At 50.2% G+C, this 20,147-nt stretch overlaps 1 protein-coding gene across 1 annotated transcript; it reads right to left on the bottom strand.

Annotated features, from left to right (window-relative positions):
• Positions 1-8,069: 8,069 nt before the first annotated feature.
• On the bottom strand, positions 8,070-19,666 carry LOC126573493 (glucose dehydrogenase [FAD, quinone]-like). Its single transcript, XM_050233658.1, has 6 exons — positions 19,372-19,666; positions 11,446-11,782; positions 9,922-10,017; positions 9,050-9,853; positions 8,528-8,967; positions 8,070-8,452 (listed from the first exon to the last, which is right to left on the bottom strand). Exons 1-6 carry the CDS (start codon positions 19,405-19,407, stop codon positions 8,246-8,248), a joined length of 1,920 nt encoding a protein of 639 aa, XP_050089615.1. The 5' UTR covers positions 19,408-19,666; the 3' UTR covers positions 8,070-8,245.
• Positions 19,667-20,147: the final 481 nt, after the last annotated feature.

Here is a 20,147-nt window from a genome sequence, read left to right as displayed (position 1 = left end):
CAAGAGACGGCAAACAACTAACAATTCTCAAGGTCAGGAGGACATAAGAGTATCAAGAAATAGCCAAAATTCTCCTGAAAAATGATTCATTCGTTTCGCAATGCAGCTGCCAATGAAACACAAGTTGATACAAAGTACAAACCACATTACACAAAACGGAAAGCGGTCGGAATGTTCATCAGAATCATGTGTTGCAGAGCAAGCCGTCACTTTCAAACTACTCTCACTCCTCTGCAATGAATGTGTCCAGTTGCAGCAGCACCGGACGTCTGCATTCGACCGACAAGGTCCATTTGCTCCTTTTCCCTCCCAAAAGTCGGCACCGATAACGAGTAAGGGATGTGTTTACCGACTAGGATGGAACGTGACAGATTTACACCGAGCATATAGCTTCCACGACTTCTACTGCTCTGCAGCTACAGCAGCTGGCATGCAGCTGCTGCATATGCGGCTCAAAGTACAACAACAACTGCATCTCTAGTGCCCTAGAGTTAGTGCCGCTAGTAACGGCCAGTATGATCCTCGTTTTCGGGCACAAATAAAACCGAAACACGGGGCATTAAATATTTAACCAGTAAACGTCGTGTCGCAGTGTTCGGTGCAGCCGAATGCCACCAAACTCACCCAGAAATGGCTCACCGTGATAAGAAGCGTTCCGGATGGATGAGCTCTTCAACTGTACGGCCAGAGCGAACCACCGGTGGTTCCTCATGCTTTTAAATGGTTCCGGTGAAATGGATCGTAATAAACCGACGATAAAGCTCACCGTTCACCCGGTACGAGGGAGCTTTTGTCCGATTCGCCATATATTCCTTTCCGCTTTCTGTTCAACTGTGCCCGCATTGTGTACCATAAATTATGCTATTTTACATTACGGCGCAGCTATTCGACATTCGCGCGCCCTACGGGGGGAAAGGACGCAGAGGGGGCGCAGAGAAGCAACACGCGACACGTCGAGAAACGGACGAGAAACAAAGCAGACTGGGAGCAGCCACAGTAATACGTGAGCAACAGACACAGACATCAGGAGGAACGTTCTCCCCCGGCCCCGGTAGTCCCAGTGCCCCACGGTCGGTCAGACGAATGAATTGCGCGATAGACAAAAGAGACATGGCCGATGGGGCTCATCTCGCGCCTTTCTTCCGACCTAACCACCCGGGGGCGGGGTTGCCAGGGAGCACCATATAGCGCCTCGTGCGCTCAACAAACAACATTCTTTGTCTTTTGAAGAAGATGGTTCACATAAAAAGAAAATATCCTTCCCTTCTAGTGTTACCCCACCTGCCGCACCCGTTGCGTTCCACATTGTTCTCTCCGTGGATTCCGTGGACCACGCCCGCCCTCCGGGAGGGCCACGGGTACAAGGATAACGAGCTGACGAGCCTTTGTTGACCGGAACGAATTCATCTGAAGAAAGAGAGAGAGAGAGGCAAAAAAGAAACATTCCTGCCAGTACGTGTGCGGACCGAACCGAGTCTCGTGAAACGTGGAATGTGGAAGTGTCCATGTCCACAAAAACCTCCGCAGTCCGCAGTAGGAGGAGACGAACTCGAGAACTCGAGAACCTGTGTCTCGCTGGACGCCTGTTGACGTCGGTTAATGGTGACAATCATGAGAGTGATAGTACAACTGTTCGCTCCACTGACCGTGGCCACCCGATGCTCGCCCAAAAGCAATCGAATCCTCACTCAAGCCAGACCGTGGCGTGACGATTCTTCCCCCCGCAAATCGCAGCCCAGCGCATCAGCGCTCAACGACGTCGAGATAAAGAACGATGATGCTGGTGTGTTGGAACGGATGGCGTACTGTTTTGTTTGCGAGCGGAACTTGATCACATCGTTGCGTTCCCCTCCATCATACTGGTTGTCCCCGGGCCCCAAATGGTTGAAGTTTACAAAAGTTCGTCGAGTGGCGTGCTGCGGCTGTGACGCACACCAGGCAGAGGCACCCGCTTCTACACCGGTCAGATCATCCGCAATGGGGAGCAAGATTTGCCAACTTTTGATAAGCGTCCTGGTTCCGGGTTCTGATTCTCGTATGCTCTTTGTTCCGGGTCCGGGTCCGCACTCTCCCCCCTCTTCCCCATGAGAAGCCTTGGAACCTTTTGCGCTAAATTGCGTTCTGATTGGGCGACCATTTTGTATTGCATTACAACCAAAGGTTGATAAAACCAGGGAAATGCCTCGGGCAACGGGGAAGGAACTTGACTCAACAAGACATTCCCAGTATCTGTGACCGTTGCTCGTCCATCCGTCCTTTCGCCGTTATCTCGCTCGTCGGTTAATCGAAAAGCATAAATTAATCCAACGTACGAACGAACGTCGCGAACCCAAGCCCCCCCTCAAAACAACTGGCCTGCGAATGGATCTCGGATTTCGGAACGGATGCTGCATTCCTCTCCAGGATGACCTCCCGGCCCAGGGCCACCCATGGGAATGGGTGGCAACGATGAGGCAGCGTCTATGCTAATTCGGATGATTGCTTTACGCTAGAATGGAAATGATCAGTCAATCTACATATCCGTGCGGGCGCGCCCGCGCTCCACAGTTCCAGGTTGTTCCGTGTGGTAATGTCAGCAACAGCATTCCACTGGCACCAAGGAAACCGAACCGGCGCACATTGCCAGTCAGATCATGCTGCTTCCGGTCGGATGTGAAATCAAATTCGTTGGATGCTGTTGGAAGCAACAAGCTGGATTCGACCGACCGTTCGCGCGATGCTGCTCCTTCTACTGCTGCTGCTGCTGCGAATAATGGCCAACATCTATCATTCCTGGGGATTTCCTGGGATGCTGGACCACCGATTGCCATATCATGCACGCAGACGAACGGTTTGCTTTGGTTTTCGGTGAGTTGATCGTCCTATCCGTAACCTTCGCTACGCAGTGAACCGTGTCCCCAGTGTACGTGTCCAGAAATGCGAACTAGCGAACCCTAGTGGGACCGAAGCCAGAACTCCTATCTCTTTGTAATACTTGCCGCTTACCTAGAAAAACACACATACTAACTAAGAAGCAAAGTTCATCAATCATAAGGCAAACGAAGGGAATTAATTACACCATGGCCGGGGCCGAAGTGTAGATAAATATGTGCTCAGCACTAGATTATTCGCACATTCGCGTCATTATGTTGCTCGCGGTAATGGGTTGGTTCACTTTTACAAATGAACCCCAGAGAGCGAGTGAGCCAGCGTGCCAGCGAGCCAGCCCAACTAATGATCCTAACCTCCCTCGAGAGGACCTACTCCACTACTCCAGATAATAGTGATTACTTAATCGATATTTATAACCGCTCCCAGTGTACCGGTACCGCAACCACTCAAACATGAACACTCCAAGGCTGGCGAGGTCTGGCGAGTGGATGGTGGATGGCGCGTGGATGGCCGGCTGCTCGCTGTTATTTTTAGCCAAAACCATCTGACCCAATATCTTCGGCTTGCCGACCCCGCTGTGTTCTGGCCATCGTCTAACTCCAAGCCGCACTACTGGGCCGGAGTGAGTGTGCGTGCGCCTGAGGCCGATCCCTTCCTCCCATGGACCGTATGGTCCACATTTCGTTCGCAGGCCTGTCTTTGGGAGAAACATTTGAACTTTTCTTCCGCTCTCTCATTGTATTGTTGACTGGTTCGTCCTTCATTCGTAGAGTTTCTTTCGGTTGCCGCACAGTTCGTTCCTCATAAGTAGACTCCTTCACAAAGGGCAGCACAGAGACCGGAGTGCCAACAGTGGACCGCTACATGATAGGATGGATGCCTTGGTCGCACAGTTTTTTTTTTATCACCTCGACTCGCACTTGTATCCGGATGACCACTAGCTGGGACACCGCGGACTGAGAGGGTTCTTATGACCAACCTTGGGCCGATGTCTGGTGTTTCCGCGACCTGTCCGCCCGGTCCGCCTCGGGTTGATGAGCGTCAACGGGACCGAGAGTGATGTGCTACGTTCTTCGAGTCCGATCGAACCGAAACTACTCCACTAGCTGTCCAGCAGCAAGTGAAAACAAGAATGGGAATGCGGGGGGGGGGGGGGGGGGTTAGTTCATTGGCAGTAAAAACCTTCTCGGATCCGCCCATAAAAACCATCGCTTTTCCTTGAGCCCCTGGACTCGTGCACACATGTCAGGACGGACGGACAGTACTTTGACGGCTTGGGGCTTTGGTCAAAAGGTCAAAAGAAAGTGGACGAAGGCGAAGCTTAACGCTCTAACCGAACCGGCCTGGTGGTCTGGTGCCTTGTCTTGGGTGAGCTCGCGAAGTAGTTGTGCTAGCGGGCGTCGGTTGGCCTTCGCTAGTTCGCCTTGTCGGCCATTTTATTGGCTTCCTCCTTGTGGCACCAACCGTATGTGTGTTTGTGTATTGGTCCGTAAATCAAAAAAAAAAAGGTCATAATTCAGATTCTTTCCCGGGTATCGGTGCGGTACTACGGCATGAATGCCGCCCGTTAACCAATAAAGCACCAATTGCTCATTACAACATATTGTGTGGTGTTCTTTTTTTTTTACGCGAACGAGCGCTCTGTCCAGTGGTGCTTGCATGGCTAGAAGGCATGGCTTTTTGTATTGCAGTTAGTCTGCCGCTATTGAAGTGGAAAGATAAAAACAAAACAAAAAAAAAACAAAGAGATAAAACATTCCGAACATCAAAGTCAACCGTAGCGGCAGGGTACTTCAGGACTTTTCAAAAACAAACACTTGAAAAAGACAGTTTTTGTTTTTGCATTCCCCAGCATTGCCACGCTCTCTTTCACGCTCCTGCACAGCACCACATTCGACCTTTTTGTTGATCATTAATTCATTTACCAGCGCGCATTCGAAGTGGAATAAACTCAACCAACAGCCCAAGAACCCCTTTTTTCGCTAGGGGTGAAAGGCAAATAGGCCCGGCGGTCCGGGCGGCCCCCCGCCGGAGTGGCCGGAGATGCTCGAAAAACCTTCATCAAACTAACCTTATCGTGTCCGGTCTCATTAATTAATGCTTTATCAGAAGCCAGTGAAGCAGCCAACCAAACTCATGCCCATCGCATTGCCCAATGTAAACATTCGCCAGGCGTTCGTTTCTATGAAATGGAGCCCATGGAATGGGCCGTGGGCCAGCCCGGTGCCGGTCGATATCGGAGGAGACTCCCTGCTGTCAGCTACTACCACCACGAACACCTGGGCGCACCTGGTCACGGCCTGTATGTCGTTTGAAGTCCGCGAGGGTTCGACCCCGGACCACAAAGCTTCAATCGATAGCAACCGACCAAGAAGGGACCGTGGTCCATGGTCCAGAGAATGGCCACGCAAAGTAGCACGCAAATGTTAGGACCCCCTTTCCAATCCATACGGATATGTTCGCGTGACTCGTGCTGTGACGCGCTGGGAAAGGGGGACTCGCGAAAGAAAAGCCCCCACTCCAGGCGCTGTCCTTGCGCAGAACACAACGGAACACGCGGGTCATCAAGTCGGATCGATCCGAGCGCACGCGACGTGCGAGTAACCACAGGACCTCCGCTCGACCGACAGAGTGGCTCTGTGAGTGTTGCTTACTATGAAGCAGCGGCGCGGAAATCGATGACGATGACTTTGTATCGGTGCTTTCGTTTTCCATAAAGCATTACGTTCGGAAAAAAGGTAGCAACCCCGAATCAACGATCCAAGGCAGAGCAACCAACGTTCAAATGGTCGATTGGCATGATTTTGGCCGTCATAAATGCTGGTTGTTTATTGAACTGTCGGTCGGTACCTCGCACCCGTCCGCTTGGAGGGTTGATTCCCCCCCCCCCCCCCCCAAAATCAGCGATCTACCGTTCAACAACATGGCATGAAAGTTGAATGCGGCTTTGTTGTTGCCCTACCCAGAGGCTAGGGCGAGTTTTTTTCCTCCATTCAGCTACTTTGCGTTCTACAACGTGTTCAAAGAATGGTTCATCGAAAGCATCGTGAAACAACAAGAGCAACGCCGTACCATTGAATGCACAAATTCGAAGAAATTCAAAATTCCCATTTTTTTGCGTTCAGCACCATAATGGGCACCATTGGACCGTCCGTTGAGGTTGAGCTTGCACTCGTAATACCGGCACTCGCTGTGTTTTCGCTCGCTAATGGTCTGCAAAACTTTCGTCATTATTAATAGGAATTCGACAAACGCAAAAAAACAAAACTCTCGTTTTCTCCCCCAGTTTGTTACCCTTTTCCGTGCATTCATTAAATATTCCGCTCCTCGACACGACCGCTGCTCGGTCAATGTTTGAATTCGATCCGACTGGCCCTTTTTATACCTGGAAAATTAGCCACTACGGCAAAAGTGATGGACAGGCAGTGGAAATTAAAATTACAAAACATACACCAACATCGGTTCGGAGCGGATCGGATCGGATCGAAAAGTTATGAATTTCATTTGGAAGAATAATAGAAAACCCCTTGTGGAGAATGATAACGCTGAGATATCCTCGAAGGGAACCACACTCACCTCGACAGTCCTGCAGGAGGTCGTTGAGGCTTTAATACTAACAGCAGCTAAAGTGACAAGCAAAGCGAACTGAACCGTCCTCCAGCATGAACCAGGCCAGAGGTTATCAAACATTCATACTCCAGGGGACGTGTCACTGTCGCTTAGATCCGGTCGCTCCAGACGAGAATCGTTCGATGGAGGCGCCACACAACAAGATTCCTTCAGTCAGCCACCCTTTTTTTCAGACACACAGACCAGGCACAGGCACGTACACATAAAGCAACACACGGCGATCCTTCCAGAACACCTTCCATGCACAGGAGATCCACCAACTGTCGGCACACGCTTCGGAGGGGGGGATCGCTATCCTAGAACAACAGAGTAGCCTCTGCGCGGTGACCACGACGATGGCAGTAGGCTGTTGGGTGAAGTAACTATTTTCTTAAACTTCCAACGCGTCACTTCGAATGCCAGAGAGGGGGGCCCTCTAGGGACTGACCACAAAGGACACACGTACACGCACCGATTCCGATGTACCGGCACCGGGAGCAAGGGGAACTCGTTGACTACACTCCCGACTAACGGGTGTCCCCCATTAACGGGCCACTGACTGCTGGTCTGGTCTGCCTGGCTCCGTTCAATCATCCGTTCGATGCCACTAGCGCCAAACAACTACGAACTTGCCATCCACCGCCGAAGCACCGAAGCTGCCATCTCAACAGCTGAGCCGCGCGTGTACTCCCGCCGTCGAATCGGATTTTCGCCGCTCGGCTTCGACCGCTCGGCTTTCACTCGGCATTCCGACGGAAAACGGCTCGTCCTCTCCATGAGCCCCCCCTAAACATGGCGCCCGGTTTGCTTCCCAAACGAAGCTTCGTGTTTGTTTTGACAGTTCACCGATCGTTTTCCGGTTGTTCGTACAACTGGAGAACATGGAACACCGGGCGGGAGGAGGACTAGGACACTGTGCTGTGTGTGCGAGCTGCGCCCCCTGGCCAAGACCCTCGCCGCCTGCTGTCTCGGTTTTACGGTCTTCTTAGCGGCAGGAGAAGACGCAAAACTGGCGCGAAAAATGTTTACAAAACGCAACGCGCGCGCCGTGGAAGTGGATTTTTATTTTTATAACCAACGCCCATGAGCCATGGCTTGGGATGGAGATATCATCATGAGCAGGTTATCGAGCCGGCAAACGGCAAAGGCCGATGCCGATGCCGATCTACAATCAGTCCAAAGCCAACAAAAAGCGATAGAAAAGGGAACCAATTTTTCCCCTTGTATTGGTGTTTCGGGCTTCACCACCTGTCTCACTGGTTACATGCGGCATTACAATGCGGTTCGCATGCGCCAGAGAGTGCACCCCCTCCGAAGGTAACAGGTCCCCCCCCGTGCCACCGTCAACCGCTCTTTCTCTGTCACTCCACAACCGCACACCGAAACGAGTCTTAAACAAACAAAGAGAAGCGCCGTGTCGTCCACCGTTCCTCCAACGCCAAACGCGCTCCCGTTTCGTGAAAATCCGATCACCGTGGTGATACTCTTAAACAAACCGAACCAATGACGACGACGGAGACGGCGGAGACGACGTTGTTCTCCTCACGAATCGCTCCGTCCGTCCTTTGTTTACAGTAAAACAGTCTCTTTATTTTGTCTAAATTCCTACGCGAGTTCCACCGTTCCCGTGGTGGTGTTACACTGTTGGAAATGGTTGGTGTTACCGATGCAGTGGCACACGCTGTGCCCAGTGGCCATCCTGTGCCAATTGACTAGAGGGTAGAAGAGAGGAAGGATGTAGCGACGCGAGCGTCCCCCTCCCCCCCTAACGTATCTCGTTGACCCAGTACTCCTTCACCATATCGGCGGCCTTTTCACCGATCATAAAGACGACTGCATTCGTGTGCGATGCTGGGATCGTTGGCATGATCGATGCGTCAACCACGCGTAGCCCCCGGATACCGTACACCTGTAGCTGGGCATTAACAACCGCTCCAGGATCGGTGGCCGGTCCCATCTTGCAGGTACCGCACTGGAAGGAACCCGGAAAAAGTGGAGAGTTCAGTATCAAAATCTGCTGCTAAACATCGCTGTACAGTAACCTCACCTGATGCTGCAAACTGCTGCCGATCTGGCGTATCGCACACTCCCAGTACTCATCGCTACGGAACGGGGGACCTTCGCAACCGAGAAACGGTGTCCGGTGAAGGTACGCTCCGAGTGCTTGGAACGATGGTGAGTTCTCGACCAGCGACAGCGTCAACTTCACGCCCTCACGCAGTACCACCAGGTCGTCGGGGTTGGAGTAGAAGTTACCTTCCATGTGGGGCCAATGGTATGGGTTGGTGCTCTTGAGATAGATCCGGCCACGGCTCTTCGGGCGCATCAGTACCGGGGAGATGGAGAAGGCGTGCTTCCCGAAGATCGTCCCGTACGTGCGCTGATGGAACTCTTCGGTGATCCCGATCGCCGCACGGAGCGTCCCAGATTCATCGTTGTTGTACGCTCCGCTGCCCATCACCAGCTCAATATCCGGATAGTCAGCGGCTTTAATCGAGAAAAAAGGCAAAAGGAAACATTAATCCTGTGCGCAGTCGGTGCGTTGGAAAAGCACAGAACGTTGCCTTACGTGTGTAGCTGATGTTTGTCTTAACGAAGGCGACTCCTTCGGCACCACCAGGGACGGTAAATGGTCCACGACCCTGGAGAAAATACTCGAGAGCGTACTTGGGTGAACGCATGTCTCGCTCACGAACGGTAACCGGTTGCTGGACCGGAAACACCAACCCCGGCAGATTGACGTGATCCTGCAGATTATGGCCGACCGGAAGATCCTGTATAACCGGAATGCCCAGCTCCTGCAGATGGCTCTTTGGACCGACGCCCGACAGCATCAGCAGCTGCGGGGAAGCGATGGCACCGGCCGCCAGGATCACTTCCTTTCGGGCACGAATGACGTAGCGACGCCGATGCTTCACAAACTCCACACCGTACGCGAGTTTCGTGATGGGATCGATCAGAATCTTGGTGACGCGCGAGTACATCGAGATGTCCAGGTTGGAGCGCTTGGCTGCTGGTGAGAGGTATGCTTTGGCCGCACTGCACCGGCGGCCCCGGCGCATCGTAGCCTGCGCTTTGCCAAACCCAAGCTGAATCTCGCCGTTCGAGTCGTTCGCCTCGTATCCGAGCCTTTTGCCAGCCTCGAGGAAGCGCTTCAGCAGCGGGGTCTCAAAGCTGGACTCTTCGATGTCCACCAGGCCGCTCGTTGAGCGGTAGGGAGAGTTCCGGAGCGATGGGATCTGAACGCGTTCGAGCTTCTTGAAGTAGTGCAACACATCCCGGTAGCCCCAGCCCGGATTGCCCGCCTGTTCCCAACCGTCGTAGTCGCGCCGGTGGCCGCGGGTGTAAATGAGATAATTTATCAGGCTGGTACCTGAGAGACAAAAGAACCTACAGGTTTAAAACCTCGGTAATAAATTAAAAAAAAAATCAGGCCGTTACCTCCCAATCCACGTCCTTTGGGCCAGTTGCACACGCCACCCTCCAACCCGAGGCAGGCACCGGTGCTCGGATCGGCCTTGTAGCCCCAGTTATAGCCTGGTAAGAAGTAAAAACGAACACACAACTTTGAATGTCTTTCTTTTGGTAAACATCAACCGAGTTACATTGACATTGTTTTATATTACTAAACGAGTTCAGATTCGACTATTTTGTCATGTTTATGAATAATATCCAACAAATATATTGATCAAAGGCATATTTGTGAACATAAACGCAGCAAGGAACAGTAGAAACAAACTAAAAAGGCAAATTGTTACTTCCTTTAATTAAAAACACACCTACCGATCAGTTTGTGCGGGATAAGTAAATGCACAAAACACAGTCCAACTGCGACACAAGTACCATTCACTGCCATTTGAAGTTACATTTTACTGCACAGATGAAAGCAAGAGTGCTAAACCAGTTCCTGGCTGCTGGCATCATGCTTCCAACAGCACGCGACAGAACCTTACAAATGTCAGCGCTATGGCAAAAAACCGCACCATGACCTTCTGACGCAAATTTAAGAGGGGGCTTCGGTTATTTCTGGCCAAAAAAGGCATATTTTTGACAATTATATGTGATGGAACCAATTTCCTTAATGTTTTCAAATGAATGGAATATTAAACTAAAACTTTTGAAGAATATTTAGTCCTAATTTGGAGAAGATTTGTTAACAACATCATGCATGGTAGCAAATTTATGAAGATGTGTCTGCGTAAAGGTACTTTTTCCGGTGCCCATCGTAGCAGCGTGATGGGTCATCAAAAAAATAAAAATCAATGTTTTTTTGATAGATAATAAGTTTACCCAGGTAGCTCCGTCGAGTTTTTGTTGAATTTACTATTTTTCAATTATTTGCAGATTTTTGAAGTTGAAAAAGTGTTGCTTTTTTGAGATTTTGCAAAAATCGAGTTTTATATGATTATTAAAAAAAACAAAGTATCAACAATTTTTATGAAAACTCGACGGGGCTACCTGGCAAAGAGTGTACATATTATGTGTTAAAAATTTCAAACCAATCGGCCCAGTAGTTTTTACGGTACGATGGGCACCGACTTTGAAAACGTTGGGTTTGGGAAACGCGCTTCAAAGTAGCGAGCTGCATGGAGGCTTGTATGAAACGTGGATTTTACATAATGTTCTTGAAAGGATCAGCATTCAGGAAAAAAATGCTAAAAATATGTGTCACAAAATAAAATAAATACCGAAGCCCCCCTTAAATGCCAAACCAGTTACAAGTAACGTAACAAATGGGTTGATATAAAGGGGGTGTACTAACAAGCGGTGCCCCGTCCTAAAAAAAGGAATGAATTGATTCACCCGTTTCGAAGGAGTTCAATGACTAACATTGACTAACATAAACATAAACGAACATTAAAAAAAAAATAGTAACCGCAGATTACACTCGACTATCTTTTAAGGTTCTATCTAATTTCTATTTAATTTATCGTAGGGGATTACAACAGAGAGATATCCGATCACCTGTAATAGATGTGATTCCGGCCGTTAGTGGCACCTCGGTGATCATGTTGCCTTCCTTGCCAGCTTCCAGCAGCAGTACGCTCCAATCACGCATCTCCGACAGCCGATTAGCCATCACCGAACCACCAGATCCAGCACCAATCACCACGAAATCGTACTCCTTCCGGTATACCACGGTATCGGGAATACGGTCCGAGGCATTCCCAAACAGTGCGCTCGTCTCATCGAACAGCAACTGTACGACGGTGCTCCCGTTGACTTCGATCACGGGGACAGCCAGCAGGCACTGGAGCAGCGCCAACATAAGCGCCAGCAGCGATCTTTGGACCAACGATGACTGTAAAGAAGCGAAAGGGTTATCTTTAGCTTTAACCGAATTCCGGTAGGTGGCATGACGTCAGGGCGGCAGCCGATTATGCAGTCAGCTTTTAAAGATGTGCTTCCCCATCAAGAATTGATGGCCACGGACGAATCAAGGTGAGTTGCATTGCCCACATAATGCATTCGAACGGAGTGGGCTGCCTGGCCTTACACTTGACCATCAAAACAACCGGAGATGCTTTGTGGCGTTTGTGTCGTTTATCGATCATCCATCGAACCGGCCCTTTAGGCCAAGGCTGCATCCCTCGGCGATGCGCATCATCCACCTCATTACATATGCAAAGCACTACGACTACAAGCTTCTTCGGTGGAAAATATATGAAGCTCACGGTGCGCAAACGGGGAGATCACAAGCCACACCGTCCTTCTTTCACTTCCTGCAAAGCGTCACGCGGTGCCCCAGCTGTTGTCTCAGCGACCACATTCAGGTCATCTCACATCCGCCGTCTGCTCCAAGGTCATCCTGTGCCAGTGGTCCGCTAATCGTTTATAACCTCGCAGCTCATTTTATAAATCACATGTTTTCGGGTGTGAGACAATAAATAAATCCACAAAAAAGTAGAGCGCGGCGCGTGTGAGTGAATGGACAGCCAGGCCATAGCAATAATGACGAGTGCCCCACACGCCACACGCACTTATGCCGCAAAATGTTACATAACCGGCCTCATGTTACGATCTATTGGATCGCGAGACCGCCAGGAGTTCGAGCGTTCATTGTGTTTATTGCGAGCTCGCAGCTCGATCAATCAATTGGTACCGCCACCACGGTCCGTCTGTCTGCATTTGGCAAGCGCATCCGAAACAGGGTCCGAAAACCGGCACGGCCGACCACCTTGAACTTCCACGAAAGACATCGTGCCACGAGAGCGCACTAATGGAGTACGACTTTCAATTGGAAACGAATAAAAAATGTATCAGCGATCGTGCATCCAAGAGTGCCTTGGTTCAGTTGTAAAGGAATTCAGTTTGATCTCCTTCCGATTCCGATGTCCTCCCTTCTTTGGATGCTTCCGATGCCAGGTGGTTAAACTCGACGATTAAATCCGGTTTCCATCTTTAAACGAACTCATGGTAGCAATTAACCCCCGCCAAAACGTTGATAGAATCTCCAAATCGTAATCTATTTCAGTCTACGCTCGAAGCTAAACTGCTGAGCAAATTATCAAATCATTGTTGACACATTGAACCACCAAATTAGTGACCAGTGACCAGTAGAGCGGGCACTCTGCACTCTACTCTCTGCATCTAATTGATCTGTTAGCGTCCGAAATTCGCCTCTGGCCGATAATTGCTTGAGCAAAGCGATGGACACCGAGCCACACACGCGCTTTGCAGCCTTTACCACCGCCCCTCCAGGGGGAAATGAATCATTATTGGCCATTGGACGAGACGTTGGACGTTGCTGTGTCGACCTTGACCGTCAAACAGGGGCGCCAGTTGCGCTGCGGCTTCTTTTGGGGGGAGTGGACTCATAGCATGACGTGACGATGGACCAGTCGTCAGTGACCCGGTAAACTGCCCGTCGGAGTGCACTGGTCGCGAACATTCTGGCCCTTTTCGCTCGTACTCGTGAGCTCATAGCATTTTGACCAGGGTTTAGATAACAAGCAGCAGCCAGAATCAGAAATGGCGCGTTTTGCGTCACTCTGATCACTAATGAACCAGCGAAAGGGCTCTCCTTTTCACCTTAACAAACATCTCGTCATCTATCTCGCGAGTTACTTTCTTTAGGAGTAGTAGCTGTAGCCTAGCCACATCTACCAGGAGAAGGTTGCGTCGGTTGCGCATAAATTAATGCAGCGGCGACGGCCCTTTCGTCTAATTACAGCCAGCTACCATGGAGCTAACGAAGGTGATCAATTGCTCTCGTGGTGCCCGGCACTGGCCACCAGTGACGCAGGGCAGGACGATTACAATTACAAACAGCATTAGCCCACCACCGTCGGGCGTCGTTTATGTGGCGACGATTATAAAACCAAATCCGCCCAAACACTCGCGATATCGGATGTTAGCGAACCGGCCGCTGCCCACCATGGGACACAGGATTAGAACTAATTTGGTCTTAATTATACACTTCCCACCCGCCAGACGATTCCTTTCACGATGGCAGCTCGGCGATGGATTACGAATTGTGTTACATGTCTGAAGTTCTTCCAAAACACACTCACGCGATCACAGACCGGCAGATCGATGCTACTTACGTCAAACCGCATCAGATTTGTGTTGCAATGTGAGGCCGAGGCGCCGGAAAGACGCAACCGATCGGTCGAATGAAACGCACGATCAAATTCACGCGATTCTCATTTCCATGCCATTCATTCACGTCAGAACAAATGGCTCAAGTGACGCAAAACTGCTTCTCTTCCCTCACGGGCGACGACAACACCGGTTAAACCTGTTTTGGGCCGGTTTTGTTTGGGACCAAAAATTCTCTTCCCATTCCTGGTTCCGGGATTCCCTCTAGCGCTAGAGAGGCTTCCCCCCACCCCCCTGGCGCGTCTGTTAATCGATGTAAATTGTATGAGAATTACCATTCTGTAGGAGCGCGGTGGTATACTACCATGATTAAAAATAAAACGGAATTTTGAATTTATTCCGCGCGGGCTTATCAATTTTGAACTCTGTATTTTTTATTACGTTGACGGCTCTATTAGTGATGTACATGCCAAGTTTCAGCTTGCCAGCTCTTCATTTACGTTTACAGCAGAGATTTGTTTGCATTAAGTTTTTACGTCATGGCGATTTTTAAAATTGATTCAAAACATGAACAACTTTAAAAATTAAGTTAAGTGTTCCGACACATTAAAAATGATACAAAAGTGTTATGGTAACAATACTCTATCGAAAACAAAGGTGTACCAGTGGTATGAACGCTTTAAAAGTGGTCGTGCGGCTGTTGAGGACGATTGTCGTCCTGGAAGGCCATTGACATCCAAAACTGACGAAAACGTCGATGAAATCCGAAAATTGTTGATCGAAAAGCGCAAATTGACGATAAGGGAGATAGCTGAGACCACCAACATATCATTTGGATTCATCCGCAGACAAAAAAATCCGCTTTGTCGTGTAACAACTCGTGGATTCTCCATGACGATAATGCGCCATCTCATAATGCGTTGATTATTCGTGAGTTTCTCATCAAAAACAACACCAATACCATTCAACGACCGGCCAATTCAACTGATTTCGTATTATGTGACATTTTCCTATTAAATTTATTCAAAAAACCACTACGAGGAACTCGTTTTGAGAGTGTGGAGGCAATAAAGCTAAACTCGCCGGTGGCACTAATGATTATACTAAAAATCGACTCCAGAAAAGTTTTGAGGAGTGGATCAAACGCTGGCACAAGTGCATTGCATCCGACGGGGACTACTTTGAAGGGGACAATTTGAATTTTGAAGAAAAAACAAGTACTTTTCTTTTTATGACCAAATTCCGGTTTATTTTTGATCATGGTAGTATGATGGCCGGTTGCAAAGTTCACGTTGTTGTGTACGTTGCCAATTTGATCTAAATTCTTCTCCAGAACCGTTGAGGAATCGTGCCAGCGCATCTTTGTTTCATCTTGCTCTCATCATCCTATCCTGCACTGGACATTGGGGCAACGTGCTGCATCGCGAATTCCAATCCCACGCCATTCCAAGGTCGACCAGCACACCAAAGGTGCAAATTACGGGTCACGGAGGGAAACCACGGAGGGCGATCGGCGACTAAAACTCGCGGGAATGACATATAACCCATCTGCGCCGCCGACCGTGGCCTTGAGTTTCGCTACCAAGCGCCCAAACTCGGCCAATACCGTGCGTCGACGTCGGAGAGTACGGTTGGATGGCCATTACGAAATGGACGCTGATGTAACTCGAGCCTCGCTTTGCTCGGTTAAGCCGCCACCTATCAATGGCCTTCCGACATTCCAACAAAAGCAGACTTGCGATGTTAGCACCCACGTTTTGATGTTGATGTTGCGGAAGATCCTTCGAATGGATGATTGCGCGCGTTCTATCGATCATGCAACGATCGATTGCACTCGACTTCCTAGACGCCATTTGCTCATACGCTCTCTCTCTCTCTATTAACTGCAACTTCCGATGGCGAATTCGCAATTCGCATGCAGACCCCCAACCCACACAAACTGCCACCGATGCTGACCCTGCTGACCTTCGCCGGGCTTGCGATCAGGTTCTGGCATTACCGGTTGGCCACTTGAAAAAAAGGGGTCACGCTGGAATGAAACCACCATGATCGGCACCAAGTCGAATATCGGATGCTCAGCGAGGTGATGTTCGCTGACGCTGACGCTGAGTTGTTTGCAGTGCTACTGCTACTGTTGCAGACTGTTCTTGTTCACAACACCGTGGCCTTTGATTGGAATTCGACGACACGAGCTGCATACATTGCCGTTAAGCAGATGCAGAGTGGTCAGAGCCGAGCTAGACAGCTTAGGCCGGGGGCCATTTTCATTCAGAACGAACGCGGCCTCTTCCAACAACCACGGACATTGCATCACGCTGGGACCGGCTGGCTTCAAAACCGCCGTCGCCGTCATCTCGCACCTGAACGAATCATCAATTTCCCTTGTCACACTGAGCGCGTCCGTCTCCTCAAACGGGTCCGGTAGTCGACAGTCGACCATTATGGATGGTGACCCTGGCGGTCCGCGCACTCACCACCCTGGGCTCAATTCGTCTCCATAATGATGAGCCGTCGATCATCGTCACGCTGTCGCTGGAATCGCATCCATCCTTCTCCTCCGGTAGCATCAGGTCCATCGCCAAGTGGCATTCCACCTCCCAGGTTTGTTATCATTTCTGGGATCGTGGGCTGCGGACCACGTGGTACGGGATCAAACCAGTCCCCCACCCAGCCCACCGTCAAAACAACCGACCGAAACCGGCTACCGGCTCCCAGGAGCTCAAGGCGAACCAGATGCGTGCTTCGATCGCTCCGTCGCTGATCGACCGAGATTCTAGCTCTCGTCGTCGTCATCGCTTTAGCCCAGTTTCACGCCAGTTCAGGAAGCGAAACAACCAAATACCGGCATTGCACGCGTCGCGTCGCGGGAAAAGTGAAATGTTGACTGGACTGGACGGCTGGACCGGCTGGTCCTTTTGTTGCCTTTCTCCGGGGCCTCCTCCGGGGCGAGGATTCTCATCCTGCAACCAGCTCAAGGTTTAAGACGTTCCAATTTTGGTCACTTGCATCGAGCTCGAGCTACAAACTGCATGCCGGTGGTGACCAGCCACGGAGATGGAGAGAGAGGCTGTGCATTGTGGAGTGCACATAACCTACAATCACTATTTGGTTTGAGTCGCGGCGACGCTTGTCGTATAAATTGCCCTCCCCCAAAATGTGTCTCAATGGGTCTCAATTGCGTAACCGTAATTCGTCGATTATGGCGCACTCCGAATGTGATCATTCCGACTTATTATATGGAAATGAGCCAGTGATCGGTGATCGGACCAGTTAACCAGAGCTAATGACGGTAGAGTTTCATGAGTCAAAGCTAATTGCGCGCACGATAAACATTTGCTGATTTAGACAATTTGTGTTGCACTTTGCGCTCGAAGGAAGATCATCCAGCATTACTTTTCGCAAGACCACCGGGCTAGTGACCTTCACGACGGGGAGTTCCTTTACCACGCGCTTCTAACCACGTTCAGGCACGTTGCGAACGCATATCGCATACTATCCGGCCCAGACGGGATGTTTGCCTTTCTTCCGGCCTGTTTCGTTTGTCAAACTAACCTCACCCAGGCGGGCGATGGTCGAGATGGCGACCACGGTTGGTCTGTTGGACTGTTCTAAGCAGAGGGACCTTGTGCATGCCTCTGTGGAAATGGAATGTGTAATGGAACCGTAAACAGAGAGATACCTATACTCGGTACGGATTGAGCTGCGTGCCACACGTTGGAGCAGCAATCGCGATCCGAATCTCGAGCCACTTTGAACTGTTTACATTAACGCACACTTGACCAAAAATCCATCTTCACGAGGATCACTGCGGTGCTATGTAACAGTTAGGTGCCATGCGTTGTTGTTGGTTCCACTTTGTTTTTTTTTTTTTTGCAATGACCAGAGTCTGCACGTCATGGTGTGCAATTGTGACCCCGAATGTGGACGATTGCGTTGGCATAACATTAACCGACCGTGGACAGCCTCTCCCTAAGAGACTTTTCTTCGGAACTTATTCGAAGACGTTCGCACACAATGATCGCAGATTGTCGGTCGCCCATCCGTCGATTGGTTGACAGCGAAGCATGAAAGCATAAATTTCCTTCGTTTTCTTCAACCATTTCGCCTCACACAGTCGGCGTACACAACACAATCGAAACTGCAACTCGGTTGGTCAAGGTTGCACCTCGCTCGGTGGACACCTGTTTCGGACAGTGACACAACGCTTGACCAGACGCTGAAATGTACACGGCGTGGAATGGGTGTTGGAGAAATTTGCATAAAATGCGGAACACAAAGGCCACAGGCCAAAAAGTGTCAAAAACTGTCCGTTAAATCACCGAACCCGGGTGTGCGTCGTTTAAGATGGAAATGTAAAAGCAATTGTACCATCTCGACGCCAGACACCCCGTACAGACGGTCGTTTTGAGCGTCAATATTGGGACAGCACATGGCAGCAGCAGCAGCATCATCAACAGCACCAGCAAGCCCTCCATTGTCACACCAACGGCCAATAGTCGCTGGCGCGATGCGAGCTTTATGAGCTCGACCATAAAATCATTCTTTCCATTCCCCCAAAAAAAAAACCTGCCGGAACAACACCGCGAATCACCAGAGCGGTACCGTCTTTGCGCCTGTTTTTGGGGCGACGAATGGTGGCCCCAAACCGAGCAAACTCTATTTCTCGCAGCTGAGCCCGTGCCCGGACAATATTGATTTCGCGGCTCGATCGTCGTTCGGTGTTTCGCGGGCTTCGTAACCACCACACGGGTACAGTTCGCGCATGCACATTCGTTCTGGCCAAGGGAAGTGAGGGGCGGGGGCATGATTAGCATGTTTAGCACCGAGGCCCAGCATGTGCGCTCTGTCCTGGGAGGGAGCCCCGTTGGTACTAAGAATGTTCTGTCTAGACCGGCGACACAACCATTCGGAGACGTAAATGGTCGCAGGTGAGTGCATCAAACACGTACAGCATCGCGTAACCGATCGTCTGTCATACTTCGCACAATAACTCACACCGAATGCGGAAATAAGAACGGTGATCTGTCCTGAGAGAGGATGAGATTGATTCGAGATTGAAACTGGTTTTTAGCGGATTTCAATGGTCCAAAAACACTCCTAAAACACGCAACTAATTCCCAACGAAAAACGAATCACAACCGAAACAAAAGGGATCCCACGGTTTTCCGGGTCGTCGAGTCTTTGTTGTAATTAGCAAAGGCAGATCACCGTATACGCCACACCATTGTCACGGTTTAATTTTTTTTACACCATTTTTATATTATATTTTTTCCATTTTCAAATTTTTGGGCACTTTGGAAGTCAATCAAAACTATTTAAACTATTTAAAGCACCAACAAACTCACGTACCATGTTTGCTGCTCCAATGGTAACGGATACACTCATCCAGAACCAACAAATTGATCGCGCAAACAGATTATATCACTTTCACTCTTCACTCCTGCCACTCAACACAAATGCTCAAACATATCCCAACGGTCTCTTCTCGTCTGCTGGCGAACAACTTTTGCTTTCACGAGGAACTTTTCCGTTATTTTCTCCAAAAGAACACGTTTCAGAACTTAACGATCACCGTGGCTGCTATTGCTCAAAAGCGATACCGATCTCGTGACGTCCTTTGCTGCCTTCGCCAAAGGTCCTTCTGCTCCCGACGCCTCCCTATCAGTGACTGACGCGGTCCGCGGTCCGATCGCGATCGAGTCGAGGAGTGTGCGCGCGCGCGAACGCAAGATCGTGCGTACACAACCCCGCACTCGGACGGCCCGATAGCACCAGCTACGAATCGTGCAAAACTCCATACCCGCCCCGGGGGGGTGCCCGAGCTCCGTCGAGTGACGAACGATCCGCGCGTATCCTGAGCAGTGCGCTCGCAACCGATGGATTTAACAGAGAAGACACAGTGCACCAAGCACAGTAATTAACTCGAAGGACAGTCCGTGCACTCCGTGATGGTCATCTTTGACTGCAGCTCTGTTTTATCAGGAGCACATCAGCGGCGGCAGCAGAAGCAGCAGCAGCAGAAGCACCAGCGAGTTGGTGCTGCAGTTGATGATCGTTGTCATCATTTCACGGTCGATGCGGCCGCTGCGGGCCGTGGTGGAAGGTTTTTGCAACAATGCACCTCT

The sequence above is a fragment of the Anopheles aquasalis genome, chromosome 2, assembly GCF_943734665.1.
Source record: "Anopheles aquasalis chromosome 2, idAnoAquaMG_Q_19, whole genome shotgun sequence".
In the NCBI taxonomy this organism is placed as follows: domain Eukaryota; kingdom Metazoa; phylum Arthropoda; class Insecta; order Diptera; family Culicidae; genus Anopheles; species Anopheles aquasalis.
This window is presented reverse-complemented; position numbering and strand designations above follow the sequence as displayed.